This window comes from Falco punctatus, assembly GCF_963210335.1.
Source record: "Falco punctatus genome assembly, chromosome: 5".
Lineage (NCBI taxonomy): Eukaryota > Metazoa > Chordata > Aves > Falconiformes > Falconidae > Falco > Falco punctatus.
The window spans coordinates 90,435,456-90,455,854 of NC_137584.1; the positions used below are offsets into that span (position 1 = coordinate 90,435,456).

At 37.7% G+C, this 20,399-nt stretch overlaps 1 protein-coding gene across 9 annotated transcripts in view; it reads left to right on the forward strand.

Moving 5' to 3' along the window:
• Positions 1 to 20,399, forward strand: part of WDPCP (WD repeat containing planar cell polarity effector) — a 157,565-nt gene that overhangs the window by 65,939 nt on the left and 71,227 nt on the right. For 8 of the 9 annotated variants that reach the window (XM_080389571.1, XM_080389570.1, XM_080389569.1 and 5 more), the window contains 3 exons: positions 3,302 to 3,435; positions 7,886 to 8,077; positions 16,706 to 17,315. In XM_080389571.1, the coding sequence (XP_080245697.1) occupies positions 3,302 to 3,435; positions 7,886 to 8,077; positions 16,706 to 17,315 (936 nt within the window). The remainder of the gene's footprint in view (positions 1 to 3,301; positions 3,436 to 7,885; positions 8,078 to 16,705; positions 17,316 to 20,399) is intronic. The other variant, XM_080389576.1, reaches the window with a different exon arrangement.

Below are 20,399 nucleotides of genomic sequence, written 5' to 3' on the forward strand. Positions count from 1 at the left end.
ATAAAGGCTGGATAACATTAGTTATGTGGAGGTGTTCTGATTTAGTTTCTAGATTTCCAGAATCTCACTATTGTTATTAAATAGTGACTGTTCAAAACAAAGTTTTAGTTTAAGGCAGAGAAAACTTCTGAAAGTGTACCTGTTTTCAACAGCTTTAGAAAATGACTGTAGTTTTTCCACTGTGTCTCTATAGACCTCCACTGAGAACTCAGCCAGGTATCTTGGCATCTGCATGATCAAGAATATGGAATTTTCGTGTGAGCCAAATTACATGTGCATTATCTTCCAAACTCTTAAAAAGTACACCCAAATTACATCCTTTTAATAAGATATACTAGATTTAGCTTTGGTCTTTAGCAATTGATTTCCTTCCATACCCAGTCATCTGTTGAATATTGGCCTGGTTATTTAAGAAACCTGCAAAAATGTGTCTCTCTGACCTTTTCTTATCAATATGTTTTAGTTTAGTCTTGAAAATTAACATTAATGTAACTACGTTAGTAGAGTTGTTGTTCTAAAAAATGTAACTTCATTTTTTACCAACTAGTGACACAGCACAGAACACATTTAATGTCTTGACTCCTTTGTTTTAGCCCTTCATCTAAATTACTGGAATACTAGTAATTACTGGAAAACTAGTCAACTTTTCCTACCATTTCCAGAAAGAGGATTTCATACTTCCAGGTGACAGAAAATAGGAAAGCATGAAAGCTAAGTTTATACCCAGATTGAAGTTGTTTGTAGAACTTATTTAGAAAACTCTGTCTTTTTTAAAAAAACCAATAAATATTAAATGTATAAGTAAATTGTACATCTCTTGCCTGACATTGGCTTAATATGTGGTAGGAATACAATTTTTAAAAAAAAAAATACCACTTATTAAAAAAGCTTACAACTAAAGGAATAATAAAGCAACAAATATGTTTTCCTACAGTTATGCCATTCAAACTGCTATAAATAGTGTTACATAATAGTTTTTCCTTACTCTCAAGAATTTCTTAAACCTCCATGTTTGATAATACCCGTGTCTGAAGGTGAAACAGGACTGCTTCTGTTCAGTAAAAGCAAACCCCAACACCTGTCATTGCAATATGGTTTTTATTTTCATGATCAACAAAAGAAAATATTTTTGTTACCTGTGCAAATAGTGTTCAAAATGCAAACTTTTGTTACCTGTGTAAATAGTGTTCAAAATGCAAACTTTTGTACTGAACTGTCCTTATGTGACAACCACAACATAATGTTGTCGTAGAATAAATTAACTTTAATCCAACATAATTGCATGTCTTTCCAAATCTGGGTTGGAATTAGGGTTGTGATCATGAAGTTGGCCAAAATAAATTTGATAATGCAAGAATTCTGTGTAAAAATAATAGTTCTTATGGTTAAAAATCACGTATATGTAGAAATGGATAAGGATTACAGTCTGCCAAAATTACTTACGATATGTTGTAATTCTCAGAGTAGCATGTCCTCGTAACACTTGGAGTAAAGGTCAGATTGTGTGTACAAAATACAGAATTAAGATTGCATTTATAATCCTCCTGTCTCTACTACTGATTTTTATTATTTATAGGCAAAATTTAAAAGCTAATTTAATTAGCAATTATGGGAAAAAATCCTTTCCTGAAGGAAAACAGTATTTCTCATTTTGTAAATTATTTTGTGGCACTGAGGTCTTGCGCTACTAGTACGTAGAGCATGAACGAGACTGCTTGCCTTTTGGGGGTAACCTGGCTCTGCAGCACATGGTCCTCTCTCTGTACTGGCCCAGCTGTGCCCACAGCTGCCTTCATGCCGGTTGCATCTCCACTCCTACCCGGGACAGCCACGGGTACTGAAAATCAAGGCACCACTAGTCACAGTCACGCCTGCCCAGGGATCTTTGAACCCTGCTTTCTTCCCTTCAGCCAAAACAAATTTCAGAAGCATCTGAGGTGTGCTGCAGGTCATCTGTAACGTGAATTCTGTGAGGATATCAAAATATTTCAACTGTGCACATATTGAGGGTACCATACTCAGTGGCTTTGACTGTTTGTCTGTGTTTAGGATCTCAGTTACAGTTTCAAACTCACCCTGGCAGCTACTTTATCACCATTTCTTTTTTTTTTTTTTTCTTTCAAAAGCTAGTGTTAATGTTACATTTCAAAGGCAATTATTTGGCTTTAAACTTTACTCTTTAGCATTTGCATACCAGGTACTTCAGAGCTGTGCTAGTACATGACTATTGGAAAATGCAACTGGTTATAAATCAGACTAAAGCAAAGCAAAGCTGAGTAGCCAGTTTTCAATGTTTATATGTAAGACTAAACTGTCAGTCTACTTAAGAGTATGTAAAATACATTTAAGAATCTAGGATAATAGTCATAAATGCATTTTCTTTGTTTTTCAAGGGTGGTTCTGCATTGGTTTTTTTACCCTCAGTCCCTTTTAGCAGAGTGTTCTGAGTTTACTTTCTGAAGACAGCTTGCTAGCTTTAATTTAAACCCGATTCTCATTAACAATTCTTCAGTGATCTGGTACTAGTAACCCTGGTGACTCACTTCATTGTCAGACGTCTCTTTAAATGTGGCCACTGCTTGAATAACTGGGTAGCACTTGGGAAGAATTCTAGATACTCTTGTGTAATTATTTTTTATTGTCATATCAGTTAATAACTTTTATATTGAACTATTTTGGTCTAGCACCCCTTTATGATAACAGCAGGGATTCCACTGCACTTTTCCAGACTCCAAGGTAGTTCTTGGTTCCATCTTGGTTACCTTTATTGTTTGGGTAGCCCCATGTGAAGCTTTCAACAAATCCATAACCCCTCTAAAGCATAATCCTGTATGTAACAGCCTCCTTGATGTCTGCAGCAGCACCCAGAACCTTACAGTATCAAAATACCAAATACACCTCCAGTACTAATTTGCATTTATCATCCTGCTGTGCTGTATTAGGTGCATTTCTGAAATACTGGTGGATGCTACCATAAGAAAAAATGAATACTGAACTGAGATGAAAATTAATGTGGAAGGGCATAAAACATATATTTGAATGTAGGGGTAACTTGATATGAGATAATTTATTCAGGTTTATGTCATCGGAGTACTCCCTAGGCTTTATTTCTCATTTCCAAGAAGGTCCTGGCAGGATGACGCACTGATGTCTTTTAGGAGATTACAGAGGCTTCAGTGTAATATTTAAGACACTGTCTTGAAAAAATTGCTTCTTCCAATGTCTCGGAGGAGGGTTCAGTAATTTGTTTTGTTACTAGAAACAGGTATTACAGTGATGACAATTCTTATTTGTTTTTCAGCTGTTCTTGCAGACAATTTCATCATCTTGTCGTTTGAGAACCATAACCAACTCTGCTTTATTCAGTTTACAAAGAAGATAGATTCTCCCAATGTAAACAAAAGACTGGAAAAACTCTCTTGTTTGGACTTCAAGGTATAGCTGTCAGTGGTGACTGTAAATACCGTAGTAACTTTACGTTATGAATCACAGGTACTCATTGATAGTATATAGCAGTATAAATTGCAAACCTGTATATAACTGACCAGAACAGCTCAAATTCTAAAACTGGCAGTTATTGAAAAGTCAAAAAAAATTACATGGCATTCTGAGTTAATGAGTTAGAATACTGTGCCAAGAGGGATCCAATTTTCTACTGTATTTAGGTTCAGGGCTCAGACACACAGTTGAGTTACCCCTGCTTAACAGATTACCTTGTGTCTGTTGAGCAGCAGTAACTGACCCTTTGCACATTCTCAGCATCTAACAAGCATGAAGCAAAATCTGTAATGGTAAACCTCAGTGTAAAAGATTTAAGGTGATGTGTTTTACCTCTTGTCTGCTGTGGGCTAAAAACGCACACTTGGTCAATTACTATGGCTCAGCTGATACACATGAACTCAGTCATCTGTCTGAGGCACAAGACTGTTGTAATTCTTCGCAGAAATCTTAACTTTCCCTGTAGTTACAGTAATTGTATTGTTGGGACAGTTGGTTTTGCAATTAAGCCACTGAGCTAGGACCCAAGATATAAAAGCTGGGTTTCTCACCACTGACAAACTATGTATGTGACCTTAGGCAAGTGACTCGGTGCCTCTGTATCTCAGTTCAATACATACACAGTGAAGATTAAAATACTCCTTTTTTCCAGCCCTTTATGTATGAGTGTGTCTCGTGTACATAGGAGTGACGGTAGTAGCTGAAAGGCAGTCTAGAGAGAGCTGAGCTGGCTTTAAACTAGCCAGTTGGGATGTCAGTAGGAACCAGCTCATCTCAAGCTGAATTACGCTGTGTCTTGGATGGATTGGGCAGTGTAGACATAACTTATTTCAACCATAAGCTCTTTGCCGTCAGGGCAGTGGCTGGCCTTAGGTGAAAGTGCTTGGCACTACCACAGTATCAAACAATAATCAACCAAAGGCAATTAGCTTTGAACAGGCAGAGTAGGAAAGGGGCTGCGTCTAGTTCACTGCAAGAATGAAGAAGAGGCAAGCCTTTGCCCAAGAAAGGTAGTAAGATATAGTGAGCAAAATTGTGAGTTTGTATTTATTTCAGCCAGGATAAATGTTAAGGAAAACAGTCTTGTGCTCGCAAATATTTTCCCCTTGACAACCCCTCTGTAATTTGCTTCTTCACATAAGAGAGTTTGCATCTGCAAGGCAAGCTTTTTAAGGATGTGTTTAATTTAAGTTTTGCCATAATACGTTTTAACTTGCTTGGTAGAAATACTTTCTGCTAGGGTGAATATCTAATACATTTTCCAGGCTGTTTCAGTTCAGGGCCTCTTTTCAGCAATGACTTGTGTTTGCGAGATTGATCCAACCTCTATAACGTGGATTTGAGACAGTTCACTGTTCACCAGGAACTGAGCTGATACGTAGTTTACTTTAAAATGATGTGCACTTGTGCCTGGCCGATGGCGTTTGTTAAGGTTCTGCTTTAGAAGCAAGTCTGGTGTGTGGTGTGGTTTGGCTTTTTTTTAATAGAGCTGAACTTTAACGAAGAAGCTGTGGTGAGCTGAAGACTGCCTTCATCATTTAATTGTGAGGCCATAGCTCCTTGCTTAATTTATGTTTAGAAAGTAAGTTTGCATTCTGAGTATCATTGGCACATTTTGGATCTAATGGTTATGGCATTTTTTTCTTGGGAAAGAAGAAAAGCCTAATCCATAGAAAAGCCTTTCTGCCCTAGGAAACCAGAAATATCTGCTGCACTCCTTAATAGGGTTGTTGTGTTCAGTTCTTTGCTGACACAGCTGAGCTTCTCGAAACGCCTCCATGTTCAATGTTAACTTTGCTTTCTCTTGAAATCAGTGGGAATCACTATGGATTATTTCTTTGCCAGCCAAAAAAAGGCATTTGCATTTTTTAATTGAATGTTCTTTTGTGTGAGGCTTGCTAGTTAGGCAGCTAAATATAATTTTTATTATCTTCAAAATTGCACCGGTGTGAGCCAGCAGAAGGTATTATTCACTACTGCAATAATATTATGTCAGCTCTCTGCATTGAATTAGAGTTCTTCATGGCTGATTTTGGTCAAACTTAGAAAAGCTAAAAGATGACAGACACAGTCAACACTAGTGTCACTATCAGTAGTACAAAAGAAACAAAAGATGGTCCTCAATTGCGAATGTGCAAACTTGCAACAATACAGGCTTTAGAAAAAAAACAGTTCCTTAGTGTTGACATTTTTTTCAAGAGAAATTGAATTAAAAGGTAGCTTGCAGTGGTATAGAACTACCACGGGATTAAAATCTGGAGCTAAGATTCAGGAAATTTAAGTGTAGCCTTCATTTCTGCCTCTGACTTTTGGTAGCCTTGAGAAATATATATAGCATTTGGGTTTAAATGCCCATTTCTGCAATGAGGAGAATGCTTGCTTACGATCATACGTAATGATATAATTAAATTTCTGTCATATTAACATCATAATTTCTTTGGTACTTTACTTGGACAGAGGCAACTTCATATTGTTCAGCGTCCAGCCTCATGGTGGGCAAAGTTGGCAGGGAACACTATGCAGTACTGGACTACCAGAGTGCTATTAATAATAACAGCAAGTCAGCCAGGCTTTCCTCCTCACAGTTGGGTATTTATCCAAAAGTTGTGGGTTTTAAACAATATATACCTAAATGGGAGAATGACGTTCTCTATCCCCTTCCTTTCTAAACAGTAGCACCTTGGCTTTTGTTTACACTTTATAAAAATACAGGAAGACTTACTGTAGGAATTGCTACGGTCTTGAAGACCAGCAAAACACAAGAACTATGATCATTTGTCTTCTTTTAGCAACATTAACGTCTGAGAGTGCCATGTCTAATGCAAGACATAAAGGTTTACAAAAGATTTGTGGCTGTTATTACAGGTGAAATTGTTGTGAACAGTTAATACTGCAAAACAGGACTAATTAATATCTGTGAAACTACTTGTGTTTTTCCATCGTAATAAATGTGTTGTCACCAAATTGACTATTTATATATATCTTTAATTCAAGTAACATGTACCTGTTAACTTCTTGTATGTTTTATCGTTATGCTTCTAAGTATTTTGACAAGTAAAACAGGGTATTCTGAAAATATTGACCTTTTGCAAGTTTTTCCCATCTGTGGTTTTTTAATCCATTTCAATTTACTGAAGGAAGAGACAGTACAAGGAGTTAAATGTTTACCATGAGAGAACAACATTGGTAATTACTTTGATTTCAGTTCCTTTTGATGTGTATTCAGGGGATGAAGAGGTCAATAATATTATGACCATGCAAATAGAAAAGGGTTCTTTTTGACCATATAAAAAACAGCAAAGGATTATTAAAGCATTAACCTTGATTTTAATGGCCTTGGTTGAGTGGTGAGATCACAATTTGGATGAGCCTGATTATTTACTAAATACAATACATAAATGCAACGGGTTCTTAACACCCATTGCACTCTGGCATTATCGCATTACTGCCATCCTTTGTTGCCTTGCAGACAGGAATATGAAAGCAATCTGTCATGTAGTGAGACTGGCTCCAGAAGCATTTCTCTGATAAGAAGACCCCCTGCCCTTTGCTAGTGTCTGGTCCAGTAGGCTTAGCCATGCGCTTAATCCCCAGAAAGTGGTTCGATTATTGCTGACCAGCAATGGCAAGATAGTTTTTTTTTTCCCCTAGCTATCAACCTTCCATTAATTCCTTAAGCAGAAATGCGGTGCAATCTATATTTCCTTGGCATGTGTCACACAGATGGTGCACTGCTCATGTTTTCAAATAACCATGCTCCAAAATAACAGAGTTTGAATAATAAATTCCACAAATCCTTTCTGAGAAAGAGGCACAATTCTCAAGAGCTGCATAAACTTTACGCATGATGCTGTAGCTCATCCACATTATGCATAAAAGTATATATTCTCTTGCAAAGCAGATGTTTGTATCTGGATTCCTTAATTTAGGGAGGAACAAGAAAGATACATACTTTCTCAAACACTGTAGAATATATTTAATATTTGATTATGTTTTAAACACTAGCCTTAGCTCCCTGGTCAGCTTTGCAGAACTTGTCATTTAATATGGCTAAGCTTAAATCCTATGTGTAGGTCGATGCTGTCAAGCAACCATGACTGTACATTTTGGTATTGATTGGAGTCATTGCAGTAAATTCCTTCTTAACTCACATTCCTTTCCTTCCCAATCCCCTCCCCATAGATAAAGGTGTGAGCATGTCTTTTTCTGTCTGAGGAGATATTTTTTACATTTACAGACAGCCTATATGAAGATATATGTACGCAGTTCTCTGTGTGTGTGTATATATATATATATTCTCTTTCACACATCCAAAGTAAATGCTCCCTATTGCTTCTACTTTGCTATTTTAACACCTCAAATATCTCCTGCATTTTTCTTCCATCAGATTTCTTATGTTGATATACTTGGACCAGAAGGTAGAAGGATGAAACGTCACCTGGCAATAAACTGTAAGCAAGATATGGTCATTTGCTGGTGGTCAGCAACTAGTGATGGAGCATGGCCTTGGTCTCCTATTTCCTGTGAGAGGGACAGAGCCAACCTATTGCTGTTAGGCTGTGCACATGGCAAATTGGAGGTAAAGTGCTGAACTCTCTTGATTTTTCGGATTTGCTAGAGAAATAACTGTTCAACTTAAATGCATATTCAGGTAAATAGAAAGAACAGATATGGTGAAATCATAAGATCAGCCAATCTAATCTTAAAAGCAAAAGTTCGGTATTTAATGGAAAAAGCACCTTATTTAGTATGTTTACTATTTTCACATCAAAACTGGCAATCTGAGAAAAGTAGCAAAGGAGTTGGGTCTTTACGGTGGAATAGCTTTGGAGCTGCTAACACTGAGAATAAGTGTCAGAGTACCACTAGAAAACTCTAATCTTACAAACTGTAGCTGCTGCATGCTTGTCTAATGCCATTATTTTATGTTGTCTGCAGTGTTAACTGATAAGCATTTTACATCTATTTTAAGTGTTTCATTATAAGACTTTAGCTGCACCCAGATGCTACTTAAATTGTTGCTGTGAGTATTGATCAAATCAGAGACCAAGTTTTTTCTTAAAGAAAAAGTCAGAATTCCCCATCTACAGGTGGGAATGTAAGCTACAAGTTACAAGGCTACAAGCTGACCCTCTTCCTGACACTGCTTAGCTTACCTTTTTAGACAGATGTTTCCATTTAATCTTTCTATTTTGATTTCATCTGTTTAGGAATATTTGAATCCAGTTTCTTAGGTAAAACTTAAAAATGAAGCTATCTGGGCATACTCTGAGAGGAACTGGAACCTGAATTTAAACAGCTGTTCTGGACTAGCATCTTGTATAGATGCTCCTGTATTTGGAGTTTTATTTTCAGTTTAGCTTAAGCCACTACTCATATGGACTAAAAAGGTACTGACTGTGGGAGAAGAGCACAAACTTGAGGATCAGCTGTGGAGTAGCTGCTCTGGAGTACCTATTACAGGCTATTTCCCTGTAGGGAAAAACCCTATATAACACTTTAGAATAAGCTGCTCTTACAAATAACATCCTGTTCTCTTTAATTAGGGAATATGTAAATGTTTTAATGTCTTGGAATTATTACTTTGATAACTAATACTAATTTCAGTGAAGTTTTTTTTCCCCTTGGGATTTTCTATATATTGAATGGAAAAGAAAAAAGGTAGTTGAGAGAGCTTTTCTTTATTTAAGTCATTAGTCACTGTAGAATTTAAGTTTAAATTACCTCCAGTTCTGCCTTCTTTACTTCTTTTCAATTGACCTCTCTCCACTAGCGGTCATCTTTGACTCATCTCTCTCCTCTGCCTGATATACACCTGCAGTTCTCAATTCCCCCTGCAGCTATGCCCGACCACATATAAAAATTACTCTGGTAGCTAAAACGTGTGTCTGTTCTTTGTAAGCTTTTTCAGCCTAGTCCCTGTGCCAATTCGATATTATGAAACTTCATCCTACTAACACTTCAGATCTAATTTCTTACCGTGACTTACGTATGTCCAGGTTCTGACAGCGACAGCCTTTTGTTTCCTTCCCGCGTCTTCCAGAAAGCTCCCTAATGCCAACATAGCAATTTCTATTTTCCGATTTGTTTTTTTAGAGACTCATTTCTTCCAATAAATTCACAGAAACCACCCTGTCAGTTTAAAGCTTTCTCCATTTCATTTAATATATTATAGGAAGATTTCCAAATTACAGCATTGCTCTGCATCTTTCAATACACCTTGGTTTACCCTTTTCTGATTTAGACTCTAAATTGCTCAGGGCTGAGGCTGTCTAGTATAGTCCCAAGCACGTCACTGGTGCTTAACACAATAATAATAATAATAAGCATTCACTGACGCTTTAGGCCTAAACTCATAATCCTTTTAATTTGGCCCATATTGTAATATAAATATAAGAAAATTATTTTTAAAAGCAGGCTGTCAAATTTAACTGTCCAGTTGCTTTCTCTTCTGATTTTTTGCCTGTACTTGTCTGTTTTAATTCTAAGATCTTCAGATGACATTTGTTTTCCTGTATTTGTCAATAAAATGCCAAGCACTATGCCAGGGCTATTGGAAAACTTAGTCATATATAGATGACAAATTGTCTTGCTGGTTGAAAACTACTCTGTTCCACATACTTATCTCTTGGATGTTCAGTGAGCTGCAGTGTGAGGCTCAAGATACTCTGCCTATATGCTTCCCCAATGTATCCATCATGTGTACCTATGTACCTATGGTACTGTTTGTTGGGGTTTTTTTCAAGATTTCTCTGGCGCTCCTTATGGGCAGTGGTTAAATTCCTGTGCGTGGATTGGGGATGTCATAACCCAGCAGCTCTGGAAGTAGCATCAACCCCCAATCTGCAATTAATTGAGGTGCATTTTTCCCCTATAGAGTGTTGGAGGGGAACCTTAACACCTGTAACTTCTGAGGGTCATTTGGTAGCTTAAACTTGAGCAGAAATGTAGTTGGCATTTCTAGACAGCTTCTAAACAGTTACTGTCTCGGTCAGATACCACAAAACTACAGTATTTCTGTAAACATGCTTATTTGCCTCTTTGTGCCTCTACTGCCCTACCATTGGTAGTGTTCTTCAGGTATAGACCTGGAATAAAACCATGACATGCTGTTGTTATGCATGGAAGCAAACCCTTATTTATCATAATTGTCCAATAATATTCATTTTCTCCCAGTAAATGAATATTGTCAACAGAAGAAGAATGAGAAGCATGAACTGATGCAGTTCGAAGCATTTATCAAATAGAAGTGTAGTGAAACAATACCACGAACATTTTACATGAAAATAATAATATAGCTTGGATAAAACCAGCATTATTATCTGGAATTAAGAGAAAAGCAGGAATTGCTGAATGTCTGGCCCATTAAGAGCTGTTTGGGTTATTGGGTTTATGAAAAGGTAAACCAAGCCTGAGGAAATGAATGGGTGCTACCCCCAGCTGTTCTACGGCACCTTGGTGCTGACCTACAAAAACCACAAAAAGGTCTGCCAGCTGCTGACCTGTTGTCTTGTGGCAGAGCAAAGGTCAGCGTGACACTTAGGTGGTGCTACTTCATCCCTGGAAGAATGTTCTGAGTGATGTTTGCTTACTAGGACGAGGACAGGAATAGCTACAGACAAGGCAGCTCGAGTCCTCATCGTGCTGATGTCCTGTAACTGCATGTTCTGCGCCGGGGTGATTCACATTGTGCATGCAGTGTTCGGGGTGTTGTGTACTAAGCAGCTTTCCAACTTAATGGAGGAAATACATTTTAAAATACACTGTAAGTTTTACTTGAATTATGCTGTGTGGCTTTATGTTTTAACATTTGCTACTACTGAGGCTAAGGGTAGACATTATTCCTCTAAAACCAACTTTTTTGCTTTAAAATCTTGACTTGTTTTGCTCCCTTCATTTTTTAGCCCGAGATCAGTGTTTACTGTGTTGATTGCTGTAAGATTTGGTGAGGAATCGTCCCCTGAAGAAAAAAAAGTGCTTTTCTCTTTATCATATGACTTTGCTTTGGTGTGCAGTGTACATTTGTATACATGCACGCATGTTGCTGTTTGTCTGTTGAACCTTTGTCTGCTTTCTTGCATGAATTTGTTTCCTCCAGTAAACTCATCCATTCTCCAATCTATTTATTTAATTATTTAGGGTTTGTTTGTTTCTTCTTTATTAAAAGTATCAACGATGAAGGATGCTATTTAAATTGTCTCCCTGCAGAGATAATGCTGGCATTTTGATTTCAAAACGAGAAGAGGAATCTTCCAGAAATCATTTCAAACAATTTGCTATGAATAGATAGGATTCAATGTGAAATCATCCTTTGATTAAATGCTTTGAGAGAAAGTTATGTTAAAATCAACATGAACTTTATTCTGCAAACATAAATTAACAGGAGGTGATGATGCTAGGGCTCAGTTACTGTAGTACTTTGCATTTGTCTTTGCCACGTTTATTTTTACTGTGTTTTAATGCTAGTGCAAATCACTGAAATTATACTTCAATCTCGTGAAAAACATAATTTGCCCAAGAGAGAATATTATTTTTCTTTCTCCCAAGAGATAATATTTAATAGTTATTGCTTCCACAATGTGCTTCAAAGTTGTGAAATAAACACAGCAGATCTTTTATGAGTGAGCTATCCTACAATTACTGTAGCACTCAGAAAAACATCTACTGCGTGTGACTGAATAGCTGAAATACTTCTCACACACATACAGCAAAGAATGTAAAATCCTTGATGTCACATTCGGTTAAAAGTTCAATGAATAATACAGCATAAAGATGATGATGATAAATTTTTAAATAAAATAAGAATAAATGTTGGCTGAAGATCTAAATAATAAGATTGCATGTGGGACTGTAAATACAGTGCAGAAAAATGAGTAACCTAGAGTAGGAGCCTTGCATTTTTATTTTAGAAGTGTTTTAAGATAGGGTGGATTTTTTTCCTCCATCTCCCATGCTGTATTTAAAACTATTTTACTATATTGTGCACTACACTTCCCACTCTACATTTCTAATTAAAGTGTTTGTTGTTATTTGGAGCCTCACTGTGTGAAATTAAATAAGCAATTTTTTTTTAACATCCATAAAATAAATCAAACATTTTTCTCATGTGAAAAGCACACAATTCAGTCACAGCAAGCTTATTTCTCTGTTTCTTTTGTTTTCTTTTTTTATCTGCCTGGTAAGCCAATTTTCTGCTTAAGAACTACTGGTTAAAACTCTTACTTGTTTTGATATGTGGACTTTAACCTTCCCCAGCACTCTATGCAAAATACTTTAATTTTAAGTGTTCAAAGATTTGCACTCAGAAGGGTGATACTGCTCACGCAAGCTAGTGATGTTATTTCTTTCAAACATAAAATGAAAGAAAGTATTTTAACTAGCTTAATTCAGGCCTCTTATTTACAAAGATTAACAGATTCCTTTACTTGGATTGTTATGATTTCTGACTAGGATTTGAAAACTTGACATGTATAGTATGCCTCGTACTGCTGGTTAGCTGATGCAGAGCACAGGGGCAAACAATGTCCGTGTGCAGTACTGGTGCATGCCTGCCACGTTAATAAGGGACGTACGCATAAATTACATGGACGGTATTTAAATACAATTACGATTTTTTTGGTAGCGTGCATGTCACAAAGCTAAAAGTGACTTTTCAACTTCTTTCTTTATTTATTTTACAGAAAGCAATTGGTTGTACTTCATGCAATGTACTTCCAGAAATCTTCCCTTGAAACCCAGGGCTACGTGCTTAGTCCCAGATTTATGGAAAGCACTTGGCGCTGAATCAATTCTACCCCCCGCCGTGTGGCACTGCGGCTCTGCCTTTTTAGATCTGCTGCCCTGTCCCCTCCTCCGCAAATCCTACAGTTGTCCTACCCACTTCTGAGGGAACTCCTCCAGCTTTTGCCTTCCCATTCCCCGAGCAAATGCTCTGTTAACTTAAAGATACCTTGCTGTTTTAACGTGCCCCTTGAGGGTTCCACAGGACCACTGCTCACCAAGAAGGAATCCCGGCAGATTCCTTTGAATGGCCTGCTAAGGCACTATGTGCACTGCATTTACTAGCATGTGGCTACTTACCAGATAGAAAAACAACTGGCAGGTAATGGAATACCATCTTCTTGGAAAAAAAAAAAAAAGGTGTTTTGATTGTTAGACTTCGTATCTTTCAAAAGCATTATCTTGGCCTTATTAACATGTTTCTGTGCTTGCATGTCTCTCTGCTTTAGTTTTTCAGTTAGCAGCATGAAGAATTAATAAAAGTCATTTCTGACAGAGAAACTAAAATCTTTCCTCTCAGATGAAAGAGAATATTCTTCTTTTTTTTTTTTCCCTTCAGAGTGCCAAATACCAGTTACATTCAGCAAAACTGGAAACCAGAACAAAGAGGTCTCTCGGCTTGGTACTCTTCCTCCAAGAGGCACAGAAGGCCACTGATGCATGAGAAGCAGCTTATCTGTTCCAATCTAAGGAGAAATGTTTCTCTTGTTTTCAGCCAGAATATGAACAGTAGTGTCGAGAAAAGTTTTCTTTAAACCTAATTTGTTTAAACATTACATCAAATGTTAGGTTTTGAAATGCAGCAAATTGTCTTTCTCTCCTTGCAGGAGCTTTTTCCTAGTTTAGAATTGTGTTTATACAGCAACCAGCCCTACCCTAGACTTCCTTTCAGGGATTTGCTCTCAAAATTGTGTGAAGCTGGGAAGCTTCTCATCTCAAGGCTCATTAAATTCGCCTTCCAAAATATAGTCTTACTTTCTATTAAAATCATAGTGAGCAATTTTGTGCCCCACTTTTGCTCTAACAAGGCAGAACAAAATTACTAATTGGATTCAGTTTGCTTGCTGACTCTCAAACAATCAGTTGACAACATTTATTTTTCTGTGACTATTTCCATTGCTGTTTTCCAGCAGTCATTCCCATGGAGTTGTAAAATCCATGTTTCACATGTTTTCTTCTCTATTGTCTTAACCTTCAAGGCCAGTCTCTCTTTAGAATTTAATAGTGCTTTTGGTCTTTCATCTCTCAATCTTGATTATTGTGTGGATCTTCATGAGTTTCTTGTAGCTTGTGAGAAGATGAACAGAGAGGAACACTGATTTTGGATCAAAATATGTAGATGAATAATGCAGTGCATTGAAACCTGCCACAGGAAGACAGAAATCTGAGTCCCACAGGGCCTCAAGGCTCATTTCACTGGAGTTATGGAAGCTTTGAAGACTTGCTTGGGCAAGATTTCTATTTCACATATTTGAAAGGCAGCTACCTGGGTCTCTATACATACTCTTAGGGAACAAACAGTAACACTTCACCTTGTCTTTATTTGGGGTTAGAGCGCTGTATGGTCACAGTAATCCTTTGTCCACAATAACCTCTCTTACAGGTTTCCTTGCTATGCAATTTAACACCCTAATAAGCTACACATTTCAGCAGTTCTAACATCTGCACAGTAGCCACTGAACATTTTGTGGCTATAAATGACTAGTTGCAGAGGCTGAGTCATTGGTGAGGGAACGGTCAAGGTGAGGAAATGTTTTTCAGACTATATAAGTAATTTAATCTTTTAATTCCTCTTTGGTGTATGTTTTCATTGGTCACTACTCTGTTGAAATCGGTTTACCTAGTTTTCACATGTTGGATGCACTGGCTTCTGTGTTAGATGCTTTTGAATTAAGTGGTTCTTTGCATGTCCCTAACTAAGACTACTGTATTAACCAGCAGCTGATTTGCAGCCACAGAATTGCAATATACCTTTAGTCTTTCTTTTGAATGAGAAACCTTTTTGCTGACATAATAAGTAAACTCTCAGAAAAAAACATCCTAATCAGTCTGATTGACATCCCTAATAACTTGGCTTTAAATTCATTGGTTGCTTCTGAAGTAAGGGCTGGTATGCCAAAAAAATAATCTTAATTTCTTATTCTCCTCCTTTCCAGGATGAAAGGCTGAATTATGTGTTCAGTTGGTCTTGTGATCTGTAGAAATCAAATTTAAATTGCTTTAACGTTATGTGTGCATTTCTGTTTTCAACGTGACATTTCCAGATTTCCTCCCTCACCCTTTCTATGTCCTTTAATCACATTTGTTACCCCTTTCTGTGTAAATGGTCCTTGCATACCACCTGGGCTCAAAAGAAGGGGCTTCCAAAATTAGTGGCAGGTCAGCGGCTTCAGTTCGTAGTGTGAAGAATGCTATGGGTACACCTGAGGGCCGGGCTGGCTCGGTCGGACGTCTCCCTTTCACTCTTCATTTTTGCATGAACAAACACCAGCAAGTTTCTGACTGACTTCCACTACTCTCATTCTTCTAGAGACACTGGTTTTCTCTCTCTTTCAGGGAAACAGCTTTTCAGAAGCTAATTTGTAACTTATTTACAGCTGGTATTTCTCCCACAGTTTCCCTGCTCGAGTCCTGCATAACACCTCTCGCTCAAACCCATATATTATAGGACAGTAATTTTTGCTGGTCTCCACTGTTGCCTCCATCACTTTATGGTTCCTCCCGTGTTCCCACACTACAAATTCTTGCTCTTTGCCAGCTGCTGCCTCTGTATCATATTCTGCCTTTGTGGTGTTCTTCTAGTTCATTCAACCTTCAGGTACCCCTAAATGGTCCCCCTTTTCTGCTATCACAAATTCATTTATACTGCATCTGAAGCTCTATGGCACCAAAGAACATCCACCACCTACTCATTTGGCAGTGTATAGTATACGTTGTTTAAACATGCCATTGTTTCTACCACCACAGTGTAATATTTCTGTTACTATGGCCTAGAGCAAACGATCAAAAATCCTCTACATGTGATGCTCGGAGTAACCTATATACATTTTTCCAGAAATTTTGGGGTTTCTCCCCCAGCCCGCTTGTGAATAATCACTTATTCTTTTATATCAGTCAGCTGTTCATTTCTCCTCTTACCAACACTCCTAGGAACATCCTCTCTTTTATCTTCTGTTCTGCTAATTTGTTGCATACTCTGGACAAACAAATATGGCTCAAACTATATTGCAGCATTTTTTCATCAAAGGCATTAACATGTTAAAAGTTAAACCAGTAGATTTTTATAATTCTATTTCTAAAACATGTAGTTGTTTTGGCTTACTGACCCATGAGAAAACGTATTTGCAGCAGTCTATTTTTTTTAATATTGTCAAAGTAAGAATAAACCGTTACAAATGACTGCCAAAATGTCGTGGGGTTTTTTCAGGTCCTGAGTTACATCCGTACAGAATGGGACCCGCTCGATGCTTGCTTCAGCATTCGTCAGCCTTGCCAGGTGTACACGGTAGAGCACTCCATCTCCGCAGACAAAGAGCCCATGGCTGACAGCTGTGTCTACAAGTGTGTTGGGAACAAAATTCAGTGCGTGGCAGTCACCAGAATACCACTGCGATCCAAGGCCATCAGCTGTTGCAGAGATGTTACAGAAGACAAACTAGTCCTGGGTTGTGAAGATTCGTCAATAATTCTGTACGAAGCCTACAACCAAGCGACTCTGTTAGCCCAGGCAGAGCTGCTGCCCACTGTAATAACCTACCACCCTTCCGGAGCCATATTCATGGTTGGCAGCTCTCAAGGGGAGCTGCAGGTTTTTGACACGGCACTGTCCCCAGTTAAAATTCAGCTCTTGGCACAGGACTATTCACCTGAGGCCACTCTGCAATTCAGTAAACACTTTGACGTGCCCAGCAGCCTCGTCCAGATCCAGTGGACTGCTCCTCCAGCTGCATCTGCCGGCACTGGCAGCACAGATATTCATGACCTTTTGTTAGTGAGGTTTGACAAAGGACCCTTGGGAGGACTGCACTTCAAACTTGGTAAGTCACTGAGCACATCCGTTGAACCTTGAGCTCCGAAGGAAACATCTGTACCTCACAAGTATTTTGTAGTTTGAAACACTCTCATTTTAGGTACAGGGGACCATAGCCTTAAAAGCATGTAATTCCAGTGATACCTGAAGGTGTGAACCAAGGAGTTCATTATGTTTTGCAGTTCCTTAGTATTTTTTCATATGGGGTCTGACAGAATAGGACCCCAATCTGTTGTTGGATCGGGGTCCCATTGTGTTCCCTGCTACTGTAATAAAGCGTAACAATTTCTCATATGGAAAATTATTTTAATCTGCAGTATATAATTTTAGGAATTGTGTTAATTTAATAATAATTTAGGAATATTTATTATTAGGAATAATAAATAATTAATTTAGGAATTGTATTAATGTAATAATACCGCTAACAGGCTATTTGTAATAATAGAATAGTAACGCTATTTTCTTTCCTAATCTTTTTGCGTGTATGTATGATGGAACTGTCCTTCCCATTACAGTGTATATGTGTCCCCATACTCTGTTCTTCCTGACTTCAGTACATGAAGCTGCATCATTTCTTTCCTTGAAGACTTTTCACACAAGAAGGAAGGTTTTCATAACCTTCAGAGAAGTCTGGTCTCTCAATTAATTTGCCAGGAGTTGTGAGTAAAAGAAGCAGTAATAATACTGATTTTGGACTTGATACAGCACTTCTCATTTTAGGTGTATGGAGACTTTAAGAGAGTAAAACCATAACTATCTTCATTTTACAAACAGAGTAACAAGAAGCAGTAAAGGAAGGCTAAAAGGCTTTCCAAGAGTTTCACAACGAGTCAGTGGCTGAATTAAGAATAAAACCCCTGCAGTTGCTCATCAGTGAGAACTGTATTCATTCCATTCAAGTCAGGCAAGTTACAGTGGTGCAAACCCACTGAGAGCTAAAAAAACAATCATGCTTAAATCTTCTGACTACCAAGCCAGTGTTTCAGCAGGGCAGACAGCCATGTCGAATATACTCATCCTGGAAAATTTCAGCATTTTGCCCATTGTCTGTCCAGGGAAACACGATTGCCCTTGTAGATCTTTACAGGACTTTTTTATGATTCTTTTGTATAAAACTGTTGAGATTAGGAAGAAGGAAGCCTTTTTTAAAAAAAAAAAAATAGGTGACAGTAAGGATTGAAAATCTACTTTATTTCTTTACTTATTAAGACATGCATGAGCTTTTGTGGGGGGAAATCCTGTCTGAAAGTGCTGCAGACCTAAACATTTGAAAGACTGAATTTAAAAAACTACGTACACCACTGCAGAAAGGTAAAGTAATATAATAGGATGTTAGCAACAAAAATGTTGGATTGACTTATAGTTTGTGTAGTTTTAAAAGAGCTGAGGCAGATTATTATTGTTATCTAAAAAAAAATATTTAAAAACCTGTTTACAAGTTACTGTTTATTTTGAGATAATTCAGCTATATTATGTTCAATGACAGGTTTAATAGTTGCAGAGTACCCCAGAACACTAATTATAACAGCTATTTGATGTTTTTGTGCATGTTGGCCGTTAGAAAAAAAACACATCTAAATTACCTCTTACCTGTCAAGCAGAAGGCACTCTACCCACATCTACCTTGCTTTTCTTCAGTCCTCCCTTGTGGGGTTTTCTCACAACAGCTTTCCAGAAAGTACAGCTTTCCCCTTGCTATCTTTAGCACATTTATGTTCTTACGAAGGCAGGCAGGCTCTCAGTGCAGGGATTTAGAGGCCTTTCCTGCTAATTGCCAGCTTGTAAACTTAATTGGACCGTCTCCCTGGGCACCGTTCCTAAATCAATTAGGCAGCGAGTTGGCTGTCACCTCTTTTTCCCGAGCAGGTTGCCTGGAAGCGCACCACCCAGGAGAAGTCAAGCATCCAAATGGGAAGATGTTGACCTCTACAGCTGAAAGTTATCACATTTTAAAATTCATTCTGTATAATTACTATAAAATCTGTTATAGGAGGAAGGCAAAGCTCTCTCTATCCCTCCCTCCTTCCTTCCTTGCAGTCCACTGTGCAAAAATACGCTGTGCTCTGTTGCATCCTGGATTGCAGCTTTACCCATCTTCTCATTCTGCCACACTACCAAGGTGGTGCGGTGTTGCTTAGTCAGCCCCGCTTCCCAACCTCAGCAGTTTTTAGCTATTTAAGAAATAATGCAAATATAAATTATACGGAATATTTAGGAGTCCATGACAGCAAAACCCAGACAGGCATTCAGGACTGAAAGAAAATCCATAATTAACTCATGGCTTGGAACTGTTTCCCATAAAAATCTGTTAAGAAACCATGTCAATGAGAATAGACAAATATGTTTTTAACTTCCAGCTGACATACGATGATTTTGGGTGAGTTCTGTGAATCCTCCGTTGTGCTGTCTGGCCAGATTTATTTCAGGAAAAGATTCATATTAAATTTACCCTCAAACATTAATGGCAAATATTTTTGGTGTCTAATGCCAAATTCATTTTCAAAAGCGTTGCGGCTTCTTGTCGTTGATGTCAACCCAGATCTTGAGTAATGCCAAGCTTGGTACTGGTGCCAGTGGTTCAGCACTGCTGGCCCCAAAAGACATTTTAAATATAATATTGTTTTTAATTAGCATGCAAATAAGTATTTTCATCTTCATTTGCTGATTAATGTGAAGATTGCTCAACTTATGTAATACTTTAAAAACACTAAACATTTAGGAGGAATAAAGTCTACCATAACAATTAGATACTATCACACATACACGGGTTAAACATGGCTATTACACAGTATCATGTCCATAGGCATTAATACATGCAAATATAAAGTGAAATACAGTAGACAACCATGTCTTTTCTTCAATGACACTAAAAAACCGAAGTATTATTTCTTTGTTCCAAAAAAAAAAAAAAAAAAAAAAGCTTTTTTCCCCCAAAGCGTCAGATCTGTATATGCAAGTTCTCAGCAGGTTACTTGTCCTCGAGCTATAGTCAGTTTTCCTCTACTTTTTTTCCCTTATTTTACATCACAAACAATATTCACAACTACATTTATGAGAATTTTGTGAGGTATGTTTTCTGTATATCAGGTCT